The sequence below is a fragment of the Camponotus floridanus genome, unplaced genomic scaffold (assembly GCF_003227725.1).
Source record: "Camponotus floridanus strain SB8 unplaced genomic scaffold, Cflo_v7.5 scaffold7, whole genome shotgun sequence".
Classification (NCBI taxonomy): domain Eukaryota; kingdom Metazoa; phylum Arthropoda; class Insecta; order Hymenoptera; family Formicidae; genus Camponotus; species Camponotus floridanus.
In genome coordinates, this window is record NW_020229838.1 from 1,698,699 (window position 1) to 1,716,081 (window position 17,383).

At 34.1% G+C, this 17,383-nt stretch overlaps 6 protein-coding genes across 8 annotated transcripts; 3 read left to right on the forward strand and 3 right to left on the reverse strand.

Annotated features, from left to right (window-relative positions):
• Window positions 1–441: 441 nt before the first annotated feature.
• LOC105256760 (lanC-like protein 3 homolog) lies at window positions 442–3,120 on the reverse strand. The gene is made up of 3 exons (XM_011266975.2): window positions 2,596–3,120; window positions 1,583–1,959; window positions 442–1,131 (listed from the first exon to the last, which is right to left on the reverse strand). Exons 1-3 carry the CDS (start codon window positions 2,948–2,950, stop codon window positions 583–585), a joined length of 1,281 nt encoding a protein of 426 aa, XP_011265277.1. The 5' UTR covers window positions 2,951–3,120; the 3' UTR covers window positions 442–582.
• A 139-nt stretch (window positions 3,121–3,259) lies between these two features.
• On the forward strand, window positions 3,260–5,118 carry LOC105256738 (UPF0160 protein MYG1, mitochondrial). 3 transcript variants are annotated; one of them, XM_011266951.3, is made up of 6 exons: window positions 3,260–3,525; window positions 3,588–3,806; window positions 3,951–4,046; window positions 4,122–4,358; window positions 4,431–4,632; window positions 4,716–5,118. In XM_011266951.3, the coding sequence occupies exons 2-6, from the start codon at window positions 3,592–3,594 to the stop codon at window positions 5,073–5,075; spliced, it is 1,110 nt and encodes a 369-aa protein (XP_011265253.1). In that variant the 5' UTR covers window positions 3,260–3,525; window positions 3,588–3,591; the 3' UTR covers window positions 5,076–5,118. The 3 variants fall into 3 exon arrangements, with proteins under 3 accessions (XP_011265253.1, XP_011265269.1, XP_011265261.1); XM_011266967.3 differs by having other exon boundaries at window positions 3,262–3,525; window positions 3,609–3,806; XM_011266959.3 differs by having other exon boundaries at window positions 3,263–3,525; window positions 3,602–3,806.
• Window positions 5,119–5,407: 289 nt separating this feature from the next.
• LOC105256876 (cuticle protein 2) lies at window positions 5,408–6,509 on the reverse strand. Its single transcript, XM_020029169.2, has 3 exons — window positions 6,335–6,509; window positions 5,803–6,102; window positions 5,408–5,626 (listed from the first exon to the last, which is right to left on the reverse strand). The coding sequence occupies exons 1-3, from the start codon at window positions 6,344–6,346 to the stop codon at window positions 5,453–5,455; spliced, it is 486 nt and encodes a 161-aa protein (XP_019884728.1). The 5' UTR covers window positions 6,347–6,509; the 3' UTR covers window positions 5,408–5,452.
• A 3,850-nt stretch (window positions 6,510–10,359) lies between these two features.
• On the reverse strand, window positions 10,360–11,609 carry LOC109610353 (cuticle protein 5-like). The gene is given in 3 exon segments (XM_020029000.2): window positions 10,360–10,685; window positions 11,146–11,451; window positions 11,598–11,609. Coding segments are annotated over 3 exon segments (567 nt in total). The 3' UTR covers window positions 10,360–10,436.
• Window positions 11,610–12,828: 1,219 nt separating this feature from the next.
• Window positions 12,829–14,163, forward strand: LOC112639521 (cuticle protein 2-like). Its single transcript, XM_025413761.1, has 2 exons — window positions 12,829–12,907; window positions 13,347–14,163. Exons 1-2 carry the CDS (start codon window positions 12,884–12,886, stop codon window positions 13,764–13,766), a joined length of 444 nt encoding a protein of 147 aa, XP_025269546.1. The 5' UTR covers window positions 12,829–12,883; the 3' UTR covers window positions 13,767–14,163.
• A 1,573-nt stretch (window positions 14,164–15,736) lies between these two features.
• LOC105256869 (pupal cuticle protein) lies at window positions 15,737–17,383 on the forward strand. The gene is made up of 3 exons (XM_025413760.1): window positions 15,737–15,906; window positions 16,375–16,619; window positions 16,861–17,383. The coding sequence occupies exons 1-3, from the start codon at window positions 15,892–15,894 to the stop codon at window positions 17,072–17,074; spliced, it is 474 nt and encodes a 157-aa protein (XP_025269545.1). The 5' UTR covers window positions 15,737–15,891; the 3' UTR covers window positions 17,075–17,383.

Here is a 17,383-nt window from a genome sequence, read left to right on the forward strand (position 1 = left end):
TACATTTTGGCAGTAAAGCAGAAAGTAGAAAGCCAATCAGAACTCACGCTGATAATAAAGAGTATTTTCGACATTTTATTAATTCACATTATTGGATATAATAGTCAAAAAAATTATTCAATTATTTGATATATTTTGCAGGAAAATTTCTTATGTGATTTTTCGTTTTTGGCATAATTCAACATGGTTGCAGAGGACACATACACAAGAGCCTTAAGTTTTAATAAATTTAATTTTTATAGTTATATAATATATATATATATATATATATATATATATATATATAAAATTATTATATATTAGATATTTATAAAAAATAGCGCAATTTTTAATAATAATTTTTAATAACAATTTTTAATAATAATATTTAATAACGATTTTTAATTTTTAATAATAGATAAATACATTAGATATTTATTTTGAAAGAAAATTAAATCGTAGTCATTGAAAACATAATTGAATAAAATTACAATATGTTAATGTAATGCATAGATTAAAATCCAAATATATAGATAGATGAATTCAAGCTGCGAAAAAAGTGAAGAACAAAATTCTTACTTGATATTCTATTAGTATTTAATCTCAGAACACATCTTGGAAAGGGAAATGTGCTTTATCTGGTTCGATAAGATCAGCAAGAAAACAGGCAGTGCCGGCAATACCTTCGTAAAGGGAATACGGTGAATCAGGTACACGTGCATCTGACTGAAACTGTGACGAGTTCATAAAGTCCGCAAATTTGGCGGCTCGATAGAGGTAAATTTCATTGCCAGTAAGTCTGTATAGAAGAAGAAAGACGTAACCGTTGCCGGCTACACCGTGACAAATCCCAGGTCCTTTACGCAGGAGTCCTTTGCGCCAGACAAGATCACCAGCGAGTACGCATGAGTTCAGATAACGCTGATCCTTCCAGCGCAGGTATGCCGCCGCCATCATGTAAATGACGCCAGGAGCACCGTGACACCAATGCACTAACTCATCGTCACTATTTCTGCGACTTCGTCCAGAACGATCTATTTCATCCATCGCGCATGGAAAATTACCAGTAGGTGTTTGTAAACTCAAGAAATAATCTACACAAGTTCGTGTAGTGCTATCAATGTCGGCATTGTTATCTAAGAATGATGGCACCTGGACAAAGAGAATAAAATTAAGTAATGCGTATAATTAATGATAATGATCATGCTTTAATTAAAAAATTATATTTGAAGCAAGTATAGATAAATAGATAATATTAATAATATTAAATTTAATAATGTTAATAAATATGTATAATAAAATATGTTTAAATGATTCTTATTATTAAATTGGAATTTTAAACAACATTATTTTAAACATATTATTAACACAAAATATATTATTTTAAAATTTATATATATATATATATATATATATATATATATATATATGTGTGTGTAAATTTTAAAACAATATCCTTTTTAAAATGTCTCTAATTATAAATAATTATTTAATTTTTTTTTAGAAAATATTAATCATTAACTATATCAATGATAATTAATTTCCCTTTCACATATTTTTATGTGTTCTTTTGATAATTATTCTCATCGTGAATACTTATTACCTGTATAAGAACTTGTAAAATTGCACAGAGTCCATGTGCTGCACCTAGATATTCCGTGCCATAATATGCATACATTAATGGACATGGACTGTTATGCACTCGCGCATACATCTTCCCTGAGACGACGATCGTTCGCGCAATTTCATGCATTGCGTCGAATGGCACGACAACTTTTTGCATCGTGCGGTTCAGCCATAATGCTCCATACAAAAAGCCAGCGCGACCAACAAAGAACTCATCCGATCCGCATTTCAGAAAGTTTACTTCCTTACAGCGTTCTGCCGATTCTGCGTAGCGTGTCACAAATTCATTAGCAGTCTTTTCATCTCCTCGAACAGTTGCAAGGACTGCACCTACTGCTAGGATGCCCCAATCTCCTGTAATAATCGAATACAATTAGTTTAATTAAGATTGTTATATATTTTCAAATTTTATTCTATCTTAGCTGTATATAAAGAAATATTTACAAATATTTAATATTAATACAAATATTTAATAATAAGAAAAAATTATGTTATCATTTTATTATATTAAATTAATATTTTAAGCCACAAAAGCTTTACTTTTTTATCACATAAATAAAAAAATATGAAAAAATAAAATTATATTAAAATAATTAAGAGAAACAAATATATTTTTTGAAATATTTTCTTCTATTTAGAAAAACAGTTTTTTACAAATCTTTTGCAAATCACACGCACATTTTTTTAAAAATATTTAAGTAGTCAATTTGAATACACATAAAATTGACCTTCTTATATAATTGATGTTATTCTTATTTTATTATGAATATTTTATATTAATTAAATTTTATAATAAATTTCATATTATTAAATTATTATCTCATCTCGTATTGAATAATTATGTCATTGTTTTCGTGATAAGGATAAATGATAAAAAAATTCAAAGGTAGCGGTCTAATCATTAATTTCAATTTATCTATTTTTAATATTAATTTCTCTCTCCATTATTATTTCACTCCATTTGTTCCCTAAATATACATACATACAAACCCAAAAGAAAGCCAGGGCTGGAGCGTCCCCCACGACGTTGCACCATCGCCAGAGACGAACGCAGATAACGCTCGGCCGATGACAGATACTTGTCAGCCTCGGCTTCCAATAGAGCATGTTTAGCAAGTCGCAGAAACGCGTAAGAGATGCCGGATGCGCCAACGTACAGACCACCATCCGTTTCCGCACGTTCGGGCGGCTCCTTGTCAACGATACGCTGCAGAATCTTATGTAGATTTTTCTTAGCGGCATTCTGACTGTGATTGATTTCACGCCGCATTGATGTCGCGCAGTTGGCGATCTCCTCCTCACGCGCACAATACTCATTCACAAAGTACCTGGATCGCTGCGACATCGTGTCAGGAAAATTCTCAAGGTTTACTCACCAAAGTAGTATCAATTATTATATTGATAAGCGCAGCATACTGCGTTTAATGGTTTAATCAGAGAGAAGCTTGAAAGCGATCATCTCGAGCCTCGAGCTCCTTCATAGAATCAGAGAGAAGACTGAGGACCAAACTCCAATTAAGGCCGGGTCTACAATAGGTAATTTAAGCCTTAAGAGATTGACCAATCATAATCAAGTATGAAGAGAATACTCGGCTGTGATTGGTCAATTTCTTAAGGCTTAGGGCTTAAATTACCTATTGTAGATCGGGAGACTTTGCGCACATAGCACGAACAGAGAGAAAACAGAGAGAAAACTGAGATGTGGGCCATGACACCTCTCAGTCTTCTCTCTGGCACGGAACAGAATCACAATTTATGGCTATAGGAGGTGATAAACATTATAAAGTGACATCTAGGAAACTTGCCAGGAAATTTAACTTATTTATAAATCACGAACATTTTCTGTCACGTTTTTCGAAGTATCAAGACATCCTGAATCCTTCAAAAGGACGCTTATTGCACGTTTTGCTGTATCAATTGGTGAGAATCAATGGTTATAAATCGATGGAATATGTTGTCCACGATATAACAATATAATTTAGTATAATGATTCAAGTTTTCAGTCAACTATTAAGGAACACGTGTTCCGATAAATTTTCTAATCTTCATTGGAGGAGAACGTGTGCATTCGAGCTCAGGAGGATGTTGGAAAAATCAGCTGTAAAAATCGGCACGCACGACGGCACTTTTCATTGCGACGAAGTGCTCGCCTGTGCGCTCTTAAAGCTGTTACCGCAGTACAAGGATGCTTCTATTGTGAGGTAATTATTTAAAACTCCTGGAAATGAAAATTGTGTTTACAAAATTAAAAGAGAAAATTTTACAATTAAAATATGATGGAAACAAAATTTAGTAAAACTACATTAGATTATAGATTCCAAGTATATATCATATTGTATTTTTAGATCTCGAACTCAGAGTGTCTTAGAAACCTGTGATATTGTAGTGGACGTTGGTGGAGAATATGATCCTTCCAATCATCGATACGATCATCATATGAGGTATAATAATACATTATGCATTAGGAAATGCTGTTCTATTCCGATACACTAATATCTTCTATTTTTTTATATCAGGGAATTTCAGGAAACAGTAAGTAGTGTTATGAAGAAATCAGAGTACAAATGGACAGTAAAATTAAGCAGTGCAGGGTTGATCTATTGTCATTTTGGTCATGAAATATTGAGGAGTGTACTTCCGGAAGTTACAGAGGATAGAGTCATTGAAGAGATCTTCAAAAAAATTTATGATACTCTAATCAAAGAGATTGATGCTATAGATAACGGTATACCGATGTATGATGCAGAACCATTGTAAGCGTTTGTAACACTAACCATGTTATATATTGTTTTTTTCGATGTATTGCACTTTGCTTGCTGTTTCAGATATCGAATAGTTACTGATTTAAGCGCGCGAGTGGGCAGACTTAATCCTCAATGGAATAGCAAAGATGTGAATATTGAGGAACGATTCGAAAAAGCCATGGCTTTGGTTTTGGAAGAATTTTTGGAATTTGTACATTATACAAAAAACGTTTGGCTACCGGCGAGGGATATCGTGCGACATGCTGTAGAAGATCGATTTAAGGTGAATGAACTTTTTTAAATATATATCTCATAAATTTCTCTAGCTATAATATGTTTAAATGTAATGTAAAATATTTTTAAAAGGTCGATTCGAGCGGCGAGATAATAATGTTGTCGCAAACTGTACCATGGAAGGAGCATTTGTTTCAATTGGAAAAAGAAATGAATGTTTCGCCGTCAATAAAATATGCCGTTTTCGAAGCTGAGGACGGCTATCGGGTTCAGTGCATGCCGGTTTCGCAGGGCAGTTTCATATGCAGAATGTTTTTACCGGAAGCGTGGGGCGGTTTACGTAACGATGCGCTTGTGGAAGCCTGCGAGATCGAAGATGCCATGTTTGTACATTCCGTACGATTTATTGGTGGCCATAAAACCAAAGACGGTGCATTAGCTATGGCGCGAAAGGCACTCGAAATTGGACACGCCGCGCGATGTATAAATTGACAATATTTAGGTCGATAATATTTGTTTTATTTAGAATTTTTGTCCGATTATTATGTGATTTTTTAAAATGTGTAGTTTAAATTAAACATGTAAATATCATATATTTATATACATTTCGGCTATTTAAATACTCTGACCATGTTTTATAATCTGAAATTTTGTGCGCAATAGGGAATCAAATTTTATCTTAAATTGTCATAGGACAAATGTGACTGAATAAGGAATATAAATCGCATAATATGACTTAAAGATTATTTGTTTATTGTCAAAGATTTAGATCCAAGGAAAACATGATATACGAATATCTTTGATTAGATCAAGAGTCACAATTTGATCAATATGCATGGTGTATCGCAGTTTTCATATAATTACACTTATTAAACGGCGTTTCGGGCAGCCTCATGTGCAGCAAAATGTACGGCCTTAGCTTGCGCCACTTCGGGGGTATCTATTACTCTGCCATCGGGTCCAAGTGGAGCGTAACCGTAGAATGCAGGCGAAGCGTATGTTAGAGCCCCATATGGAGCAAATCCGACTGTTTTGGCTGCCTCCTGTATGAATAAAAATGAAAAAAGTGAAGAATCAACGACATAAATATCTAATCTAGGCGTTTCACAATTGTTATCTAAACACACAATATTTCTACAAGTCTGTTTCTGCGCAATTCGCTAATATAATACAATTCAAATTATTTGCGCAACCATCTTTAAACGCGAATGTCTCATACTTGGGCGTGAGCGGCGAGATGGGCAGCCTTGGCCTGAGCGACCTCAGGTGTGTCTATCACCCGACCGTCCGCGCCGATGGGCGCGCCGTACGTAATTGCAGGTGCATAAATGGCCAGGGCGGGCGCATAGCCGAGCGTATTTCTAGCGGCCTCGTAAGCCTGAGTAGCGAGATGCGCCGCCTTTGCTTGCGCCACCTCCGGAGTGTCCAGGATCTTACCATCGGGTCCGAGTGGTATGCCGGTGTAAGCTAGATAAGTCGGCTTTGCGGTCGCGATAGCGCAGAGCGCGGAGAGAACAATCTATGAATCAGAGATAATTTCCATGAGTAATTATATATCTTTTTTTTTTAATTTGCCGAAATACAATTCGAAAAATGTGAAAAAAGTCGAAGAATACTGATTAATTAAGTTAGTAAACAAACATTATTATTATTGTTGTGATTAAATTAATCCAATTAAATTTTTATTTGTAAGATACTAGTTGTAAGGGACACTTTGCCGAATCTGTCGCCAGCAGATGTAGTATACTTACGAGGACCTTCATGCCTTATCAGTGCGCTGCTGGATTACCAGTACTCGCCCTAAGGTATGCGATTGCTATGTATCGTAGCATGTCGAGATCTCCTTTTATATATGTGAATCCTGGTAGGGAGTCGTCGACCCGTAGGAGGGGACCACGCCCTACAGCAAATATTACATCTCAAAGTGTTGACATTGACATTACGTTAATGAGACGCTACTACATCGTAGCCGTCTGGACAGAGGAGAGGGATGCTCTCCTCGCACCTGCGAATGCATCGTCGAGGTCAGTTTCGCACTGTCGACTGCTTCTTTAACTGAGACACGCTCACGTTCATCATCGTCAAGAGCGACCACTAACGCCAAGGGCTCGACCCAGGAAATTCAACGTGGTTCGCAACGAAGAATCGATCAGTTTTTAATGATGGGATTGCGTGTGAAAGGTAATTCGGCTCGTAAATTCTTTATTATGGCGAAAATGATAGTTAATAACTGTTTTCGCGAAGAATTTGTAATTATAATAAATATAAGAGTAACTTTTTTTCGTACAGATATACATGCATATTTATGTGTACTAAAGAGTTTGAGGACGTTATTTTCGTGTAATTATTGGCAATAATTTTGTATAATGATAATTGAATGGCGTGAAAGTATATAAGTTTTTCTTGTTTTGTATTCTTGTCGCGTATTTTAATTAATGTTTAATTAATATTATTTAATCTTGTTGTATCAATGAAAGATCTCAGAAAGATCTCTTTTTCGCCACAGGTAGGATAAAAAAATTCATTTAGATTGCACTGAATTTTTTACTACAAAGTTTACGCATTTATTTATGCTCTACATAATATAATTATAATAATACTAGTATCAAATAATTCTTCCTGGATAGATTCCTATCTTAACATGCAAAGATTTAAATAGTTTCATAAAAAAATGGCAAGGTTGTATCACATATTTGACAGAGGAGGGTGTCTCTCATTCTTGTTACCATAAATTACCGATATACTGAGAAATCGAATAACATCCGTCCTTGCCAATATTAAAGCGAAACTGCCGAAAGATGAAAGAGAAAGGGAGAAAAGAGGCATGCATGATTAAAATATGAAGTGCGACGTAGAAAAGGAGAGCGCCTGTCCGGTAAGAATGAAGGTCGGCCACGCGTCCTCGAGGTCGAAAGATTTTTCCTGGATGATCGGAACAGACAGAACGGATTGCTCTTTGACGTATGTAGCCGATATGTATCAGGTGTGCGATCTTTTTACTCGCTGTCGGAAATTCCTTACGGATCACTTCCAAGGTCCCATTTCCTGACGAAACTCTCTTTGTGCAAATCTCACGCATATTATTTGAATCGCTTAATAACATATGTATAAACAAAAAAATTCGAAAACGATTGAAGAAATATTACTTTACTAAAAATGAAGTTTTTCTTATAAAAATAAAAAAATACATATAAATTTTTTACATACATTAATTTTTTTGAAAATTTTATTTAAAAAGAGCTTTTTTAGTAGGAAAAACTTAAAGCTTATAGAGTTATGTTTCGTTAATGTTATGTTGTGTTAATTAAGCGATTAATTTTTATTTTATTATTCATTAAAGACAAGTTAAATTATAACTCCCTTTTAATTTATTAAATTATAACAGTTTTGCAAATATTATATTAGTATATTCTATACCAATCGTCGTCTATCGTTGAGCAATGCTTGAGTTAAGATGCATTTGCACTTAATGCATCATTATAATTCATTATGATTTACGTACATATAAATGGAGCGAGCGTTCATAATTAGTTGAAAATTGAAATCTTGAACACATTTAAATAATTGATAAAAAATTATAAAAGTTATAAAAAGAAGAATTAAAAAAGTTGGACAAGATATCAATCAAAAAATGAATTATTCTGAAAAATCAATAATTTATTGATACATAGAGTGTCTGTATTACTGAGAAATATTCAAAAAAATGTTGATATTAATATATAGATAGAAGATATATTTAATAAATATATATACGTATCTATTAAATATGTACACATTATACATGTAATTTTGCTAAAAGTCATGTGACATTATTACTTAAAATATTTTAACAATCTTTATATGTGAAAAAAATACGAATAATTTTCATTCATCTTCAGCATTTCAAATTTAAATGCAGAATTTTTCTTGTGTTTGTATGGGCGTTTTAATAACGCATAGATTATGCAACGATTGAGGGGAACAAAAGCCCTTTTCCTTGGAATTCGAGATAATCTCGGCACGCCCGATGACCCTATTGTCTATTAGTAATATAAGTGCACGCGCACAATCGAGGTCGGTACTTTATAAATGCCCATTAAACGATATTTACAATTAGCTGGTTAACTTGGCAATTCTTTCGAGCAGACATAACCCGTGGGCCGAGAAGCATCGATCTCATAATGATCCATACATGCCGATTAGAAAGATCGAATAATTATATATCGTTAGGCGAATTCTTCGCATTAAGCAAGATAATTACAAAATTATTAGATAAGATGCTGCAAGATTCACTTAGATGGAAAATTGCTTCATTGTAAGAAAATCCATTCAAAATTGATGAACAAATAAAAGAAAAAAATGTGATACCATATTTAATTAAATATGAATAGATTGATTAAAATAAAATGATAAATGTAAAATTAACTATTTATTTTTAAAGTGTAAAAATTAACTATTTATTATTACTGTGTACAATTGATTGCAGTATAATCATTTATCATTCATAAATTGCAAAATATTTGCAATTTATTTTTTGCAAAATATTTGCAATTTATTTTTTGTTGTAGATTGAAAAAACTTATTATAATTGTAAGTAACGTTTTAAAATATAGAATTCAATCTCGGAATTATCTGTTTGAAAGAAACATGAAATGTTGCGAACCTTGAATTAAATTTGGATGTGACATATTCAGAATGGTAGTTCGGAATGTAGTTGTAAGTCATGTAAATGATGACTCTCCGGACTCGTTAGATAGAATATGGGGAATTCATAGGAAGGAAGAGCCGAAAGGAAGAAGGGCGCCAAATAGGCGCGTCCCAGTTTGCCCTCCTGGAAATATGTGAAAACGGTTCTGGGGGGTTGACGTAAGAAAGGGTAAGAATGAGTACACAAGGGGTTTTCTTAGCAGATAGACCTCGATGTACGCAGCATGGCGATCAAGAGAATTCCACACTACCCCGTCAACTAATGGCGGAATGTGTACAAAGCATTTTTCTCCTTAAAAAAAAAGTCATATAATTGATAAGATCAATCATCAATCATTTCTCATTCATTTGCGACTACAAAAAGACGATGACGATTTATTATGCGAAATCGCAGGCGTATGTCGACAACTATACCAGTTGCATACATTAATTCTTGACAATCGCATGGTTATTTATAACATACCGAGCTGACAGATATCTCTTAAATCACACCTCTCCTTCTATTTGCAAACTATACATACAAGTGATATTTTATTATTTTTAAAAATTTACATTCTATATTCTATTTAAATTTTTACGATGTAAATTATAATGTAAATCATATTTTACAATTAAAAATAATATTTGTAAGCAAGCAAATAATATTACCATAATATCAATTAAGATTCAATTGTGTGACATATACACAAAATAAGAATGCATCAAAGTAAAATACTTTTAAAATATATATGCGATGTATTTTTTTATATAATTCAGCTTGACTTTTTTTTTCTTTTAAAGGATATATTTTTAGAAGTTTTCAGAAATATTTCTAATATGTTAGTAATGTTATATAATGAAATAAGAGAAGTCAAATAAGAACAAAAAGATGCTTTATATTTCTTATAATCTAAAACACATCTAAAATAATAATAATTATGAGTCTTGTAGTTCAGTCTAAAAGTAATGATTGAAGTAAAATACGAAATAATTTATGATGTATCGCAAAACTCACAGAGATTACACCATAAAATGAACTACATAATAACACTAAGAAACGAAAATTCTTTACAAAACATCAATTTTATAATTAAATTTTATCAGAGCGTGTCATATATATATCATCGATTAAATGCAAGATAATTAGCGGTTACAGTATTGGCTAATGTGTTTCCTTGATTAACAAAATCAGTAAACGTCGTCGTAATTATGAAGAGCATTAGCATAGGCGGTAGGATGAGTGTATCTGGTGTGATCTCCTTCGGGACTATTGATTCTGTTGTCATGATACAAAGGGATGTGCGAAGTGCCATAATAATGATGATCATAAATCTGGGAATGATCCACGCCGACAGGTGCCGAGGAAGCTATGTGATTGTAAGCCGCCAAGTGCGCGGCTTTCGCACGGGCCACTTCCGGCGTATCTACTACGCGACCCTGAAGAATGAAAAGAATATTAGAAAAACGGCAGTGACACATAGAGTTTTATCTATTAACGTATTGCCAAATTAATTACTATAAATTCCGTTATTCAAGAAATGCAAATTAATGTAAATTTAATAAAGATAAAAATCTTTATCTATAATTAATAATATTTATAATTAATAATAATGATGCAAGACTTTTATAATTTAATTTTCGAAGACTCGTGAAAATTGATCTAAACTTAATGCAAGGTTTCTTTGAGATTATTTTTCGTTGCTTCTTAGAAAATTTTAATAAAATATAAAAAATAATATTGAAAAGATACATTTTCGACTAGACATCATAACATAAACGTTTATTTCAATATTCTTTTTTATATCAATTTTATGTCAACTTTAACTTTGAATTTATTATTGCAACTTTTCCATTATAAAGGAATATCATTAATTGAGTTTATATGACAGAACATTACTTCGTGATTTAACGGAGCGAGTGGTCCATGATATCCATGTCCGCTGTGATACATCTGGTGACTGACCGATGCCGGTTTTGAATATCCGTGATAGTCTGGATTTCCTGCGTAGGAAGCCAAACCGTAAGGAACTTTCGCGGCAGCTTCCGCCACGGCGGCAAGATGCGCCGCTTTAGCATGGGCTACTTCCGGTGTATCTATGACTCTGCCATCGTGACCTATGGGTGCGGGTGGTCCATGATATTGGTAATGCGTCGGTGTACCCGAAGTTATGGCAATGACGGCCATCAAGATAATCTACGAATGTAAAGACAATAAAGAGAGAAAGAGAGAGAGAAAGGAGTTTAAAAACAAATAAAGATAAGATCTTATAAATCTTAACATAATGTACAATTGATGATTTTGACATATTGTTTTAATTTAAAAAATTGTAGTACAAGAAGGTTACTTACCAGGGATTCCATTTCTAGTTCTGTTCAATCTTAAATGGAATGCCTCTGTTTTGTAAGTATCGAGCGCGAAATGTTCGGTTTATATACAATCGACGATTTAATCTTACCTAATAGCATCACTCCCTCTTAGTGCAAATACCGTTCAACCAACATTCGTACAAGGTGATAGTTTGGTTTTTGCAAGATGCACATTTCTCGATATTTCTGCATTGCATCAGCGACGCGAAACTGTCTCACAGCGATGAAATTTCTCAATCTAATATAACAATTAACTATTTACATAGATTACACACCTGTCTAATCGTTGATCATTTATTAGATCTTGCAACAATAGAGAATCAGGCTAAATATATTTAATTACTCTTTATTGTGTTGTTTTCAAAGTAAATCGCGCAATAGCTCATTAAACAATTAGACGCAGTATCTACGTGATGGAATTTTCGATAGCCTTCAATTCAATATAATAACCGCAGAGATCATTGTTATGGTCATTAGTGCAAAGAAACTTATGATTTTTGTCATACAATTATTTGATTATGGTAAAAAAATATTTAATTTTAATTCTGAGGAAATATATTCAGATATTTTTGTCTCAAAAACATTTTTAAATTTTTAAAAAATAGATACTAAAAATAGTATAAAAATATACTACTAGTAGTAAACAATTAGTAGTCTAGTAGTAAACAATTCTATTAGAAAAAGTATTCAAATTTATCTATTTATTAAATATTATAATTAAACATTTGTCTCACACAATATTCCTTATGTTTTATCGATTTTAATTTTGAATCTTTCTTCAAAGCATTTTCCATATCACGATAATCACGAATTAAAAAATCGACAGATATTCGATCGATCTCGATCGAATGTTTCTACCTCTGATACTTTTTGCCGAATCAATTGTACAACATCGTTCGTTGCTCGCGTTTTCGTTGACGCAATCGTAATTTCGCTCTTACTGGCATTCCAGCCTCCCTCTCTTTCTCTCTTTTTCACACTCTTTCTTCTTCTCTTTCTTTCTTTCTAGCTCTCTTTCTCACTATAATATTTTAGTTTCTTTTCTAATCCAGCCAAGATAGCCTCTTCGATCTCCATCTCGCTTCTTAGAATCGAAACCAACCCCTCTCCCTCGCGTTCCTATTATGTGAAAATCAAGCAAGGCCTGCGTTTCGTTTACGCTATTTAATACCAACGTACAGAGATAGCGATAGCTTGTAGTATTCGTCGACTATATAAGGTCTACATGATCCAATAGAATGGACAGAGAGTCGCTTCATCTCGGATAGATGCGCGCAAACATGAAGTCCTTCGTGAGTACATAGATACTCTTTCTTCTCTCGCACATTACAAGTCTCACTAGTAATTTTTTATTTCACCTACAAAAGGAGACCGCTTTTTCGGAAAGCAATAAAATTTAAATCAAAAATTTTATCTGAAATTCTCCTATCATTAAATATAATTTCTCGCATAAAATTTACACGTGTGAATTACAAGTGCAAGTGATTCTTCAACAGTATCTTCTTGCACTTATTGAATATTAATAAAATTTCTATTTTCTTCTGCTTTAAAATAAAACTCGTGCCACAATTTCAATCTTTCGTCAGTATTTTCTATCATTTCACTTGCCGTCCGTTTATTATCATTATCTATACCGCCATCTCTATGCTCTCTCATTGATATATCAACGGACTTGCAACTATAAACCAACTATAATTAAATCTCTCTATAATCTCTGCCGTCCTTTCACAGATCATCTTATCGTGCCTTTCATTGTCGGCGCTGGCCTTGCCCGCGTATGCGCCTTATCAGACATACGGGGCACAAGCCGGACATTATCACGGTCCTCCGGCTCCACTGGCCCACGACGGTCGAGTGATCGACACACCGGAAGTGGCGCACGCCAAGCAAGCGCATCTGGCGGCATACGCCGCTGAAGCCGCCAGAGCGGCGCATCACGGCGGATATCCCGCGGACGGAAGTTACGTTGACAATTACGTCGGATATCACGGCGCCGGATATCACGGACCGCCGGCCCCGCTTGCCCATGACGGACGAGTCGTGGATACACCGGAAGTCGCCCACGCCAAGGCCGCGCATTTGGCCGCCCATGCCGCGGAGGTATCCAAGATCGCTCATCTGTCATATCTCAATCCTTATACGCGCGCCTGATGAATTCTCCGTTAATGAGATGCGGAGTAGAGATACAAATGGAATCAGTGTATTGTCTCTCTTAAATGGAATCAGTGTATCGTCACTTAATAGGTAACTTTAATTTGGCAAACGATAAAATCTCACTGAGCAAAATCAGTTGATAATAACAGATGATTTTTCAATGAAATCTTACTGTTATATTCAATGAAACATAAAGGAGAGAAGGAAAGTGCGAATGTTTTCACTGAAGATCAATGAAATACTCGTAATCTTCGGTGAAAATCTTTTAATCAGTGACATTTGCATTGATTTAATTTAAGAGAGTAAAGCTTATTTGCATTCGTAGTATGAAGGAGAGTAGTGACTTCGAGCGTATCTCCACGATGAATGTAAAAAATGTCACGTGTGCTTATACACACCATAAATGTAATAATATTACAATTGCAAATAAAATATAATATGTGAGAAGAAAATATAATGCGCAAGCATTTCTCCTTTACATTATATAGATAAAAAGAATATCATAAATTATATTTTATTAATGTAACAGAATATGTAGAAAGAATCTCTTCTTTTTTTGCCGTTTTTATTCTTTGAATAATTTTTACAGAAAGAACGCGAGTAATTATTTATTATTATATATTTATTATTATATATTTATTTTAGCAAATAACGTAAAGAGTTTCAGTTTCGCGATCAAGAATGCTAACGATGTGCTAAGATCTCAATTGCAATAGAGGTACACGAGTTCAGTTGTCGACCACGAGTGATCGACACGTGACTAGCCACTTTGTTAGACCCGACTAAACGCCTAAACACTCGCGTCTTGTGGAGATTGCGTTGGTGACAAATGCGCAATTCCTTTCAAATCAGCCATAGGAATAGGGCTCGATCGATGAACGAGGTGGTCAATTGCGACACCGTGTGCGTTCTATCTCAACAACTATTGTTATTGCCACCCCGTGACACACTATTGTGATTGATTCGATACGTGTGGATAAATAATAATTCCGTAATGAATAATAATAATTCCATAAATTACGTTGGACATAACTCGTGATAGTACCTCGAAAATAATGTAATATCGTAATCATAAATTATTATAGACTCGTAAAAGATACTATTTTATGTAAAATAGATCAATATATTTCTTTACTTAATATGTTAAAATAGATTATTTATTATTTTTTGAATAATAAAATGATATAAATATTATATAAATATTAATAAAAAAGTAATAAATGATTTATTTTAAGATTAAGAGAATCCATCGAGCTATTTTATATTAACCAATCTTTTTTTAAATTATAAATTATATATAAAACATATCTTTAAAATTATAAATTAAATACACGATTACTACGAGATTTGTTATGTTAGTTATATTAAATATTTCTGATGATAAAAATATCTTTGAATTCTCAGAGAGAGAGAGAGACAAAACATTTAAGCAAGACACTATTAAATTTTTAAACGATAAGAATTAAATGTTTATGTAACAATAATGTAATGATAAGAATATTTATGTCATTATTGTACATAATTATGTAATGTGTAAATTATTTTTGTTATATATATAAAATTTCTTTATGTAAATTACATTATAAAAGCCACATATATAATTGTTTCGTCGCGCGGATGCATCAAATTTTCCGGTATATACAAAAAATTTCTAATTTTCTCTCTAGCATCTGTGAAGAAACAATGCACTCTTGCACTATGTTAAAAAGATTCTTATTATGCCTTGTTACTCCTTGGCCCCGAAATCATTTTGGCGAGAGCCAGCGTCGCCGGTGATTGCAATTTGCATTCGCGGACAACTTACCACGTATAGAACTCGCATAGCTCGCATAGTATTTTTATGCGCGACTCGAGGTTACAGGACAACATACATCGAACGTCATTGTTAACTCGCGTAAATGTTACAGGGCAGGGCACGTGTCATACTTAAGGAGAGCATTTCTCTGGGTGTGGTTGTACCCCGCGTCGAGGCCAGGTGGGGCGCAGCGTATGCGATCGTACCCCCTATAAATTGCACATGCACGTTGATGGCAGCATAATGCGGATCTAAACGCACATGTCGATAGTCGAGTAGTGTCGAGGATCTAGGCAATATCTTTTCGGTGCAGCAGGACTCGCCACGATGATCGGATATCTTGTAAGTACCTTTAAAGCTCGAAGGAGATATAGTGAAGTAGTATATATTTAGAGATTTCTTTATGTCAAATTTATTTTATATTTTTTACTTATTTTATTTCTCAATATTTCGAATTTCTCAGCATTAATTTTTCTAATATCTTATTTTCACTTGTCATCCTGGTATTGATATTAATATTAAATTGTCGCAAAATTAATTTTACCATCAATTTTATCAATGTTCATATTTAATAAATATGTTCACCAATCGCTTCTTTTTTTCTAATATTTTATTAATATTATATAATATATATAATATTTTATTTTATTAATAATTTTATAGTTTATTAATTGATTAATTGATATTAATTATTATACTTATTAATGTTATTTTTAATTCCTATATTTGGAAATGTATTATATATAATTAAAAATAGATATGAATATGTAAAATAATGAGATTTAAAAAATATAATAATTATAATTGTAGATTCTCTTCTTCGCAACGTTGAGCGTTATTCTAGCGGCTCCGCAATGGTACGGGCCTCATGCTTCTCCAGCTCCATTAGGTCCAGATGGTCGCGTGGTGGACACGCCGGAAGTTGCGCAACTGAAAGTTGCTCATTTAAATGCCCTAGCGGAAGCTAATGCACGTGCACCGAAGGGACTGGGACCGAGTGGTTATGCTGGACCTAGCGGGCCCTATGCTTCCGGAAATTATATTCCGCATTACAGGTTCGTTTCCGACAGATATTTCAATATCTGACAGTGAATTGAGTTTTTTAAAACGTGGATTTTTATATTTAAACGCAATCAAATTACACAGAACTTTATCTTCTGACTCAGTGTTAGTTATCCTTCAACATTCTACTCTTTTCTTATCATTTACTTCATGTAACAGGGAATTAATTCAGCTATGTTTGTTTATGAATTATCTGAATGTCGTTTCGTGTAACAATTTCCTTCTGTCGCGCAGCGGACCACCGGCCCCATTGGGCCCAGACGGTCGCGTAATCGACACACCCGAGGTCCAACAAGCCAAGGCCGTACATTTCTCTCTTTACAATGCGGAAGCGCAACGCGTGCCGGCCGGTCCAGCTGATCCAGTCGCCGCCGGCGCCTACGATCCGTCCTGGAACAATGGCGGCTATAATCCCGCTTGGGACGGTCCGGCTCACAACTACTATTAATTCGCAAACAAAAATCGGATCAAGACGACCCGAAACACGCACTCCCGCTTGTTTGACGGACATCGATATGGCCAGCGTAATCGATCGATCGGTCGCCCTGGACCGCTCGAGGTCCTCGCTCTCCTTTTTAGCTACCTCAGAGAATTGGAAACAAGACTAAGATATCATTATCTACCTCCCATGCGACGCTGATGCATCTCCTTGCTTTTTCACGTCGTTTTTCATGCATTTCCCATTTATTATGCGCGAGTATTTGTATTTGGTACGTATATATACGATGGAAAAAATACACGATATATATGAGATCGA

What these genes read in the sequence shown, in the direction of transcription:
- LOC105256760 (XM_011266975.2), bottom strand. Translation starts at nt 2,950, where the DNA reads ATGTCGCAGCGATCCAGGTACTTTGTGAATGAGTATTGTGCGCGTGAG. An exon ending in CAGCCCTGGCTTTCTTTTGG is followed by an intron (nt 1,960 to 2,595) that starts GTTTGTATGTAT and finishes CGATTATTACAG; the next exon opens with GAGATTGGGGCATCCTAGCA. An exon ending in TTTTACAAGTTCTTATACAG is followed by an intron (nt 1,132 to 1,582) that starts GTAATAAGTATT and finishes CTCTTTGTCCAG; the next exon opens with GTGCCATCATTCTTAGATAA.
- LOC105256738 (XM_011266951.3), top strand. Translation starts at nt 3,592, where the DNA reads ATGATTCAAGTTTTCAGTCAACTATTAAGGAACACGTGTTCCGATAAA. An exon ending in AAGGATGCTTCTATTGTGAG is followed by an intron (nt 3,807 to 3,950) that starts GTAATTATTTAA and finishes TTGTATTTTTAG; the next exon opens with ATCTCGAACTCAGAGTGTCT. An exon ending in CTGTAGAAGATCGATTTAAG is followed by an intron (nt 4,633 to 4,715) that starts GTGAATGAACTT and finishes TATTTTTAAAAG; the next exon opens with GTCGATTCGAGCGGCGAGAT.
- LOC105256876 (XM_020029169.2), bottom strand. An exon ending in ATCTCGCCGCTCACGCCCAA is followed by an intron (nt 5,627 to 5,802) that starts GTATGAGACATT and finishes TTATTCATACAG; the next exon opens with GAGGCAGCCAAAACAGTCGG.
- LOC112639521 (XM_025413761.1), top strand. Translation starts at nt 12,884, where the DNA reads ATGCGCGCAAACATGAAGTCCTTC. An exon ending in GCGCAAACATGAAGTCCTTC is followed by an intron (nt 12,908 to 13,346) that starts GTGAGTACATAG and finishes GTCCTTTCACAG; the next exon opens with ATCATCTTATCGTGCCTTTC.
- LOC105256869 (XM_025413760.1), top strand. An exon ending in AATTATATTCCGCATTACAG is followed by an intron (nt 16,620 to 16,860) that starts GTTCGTTTCCGA and finishes TCTGTCGCGCAG; the next exon opens with CGGACCACCGGCCCCATTGG.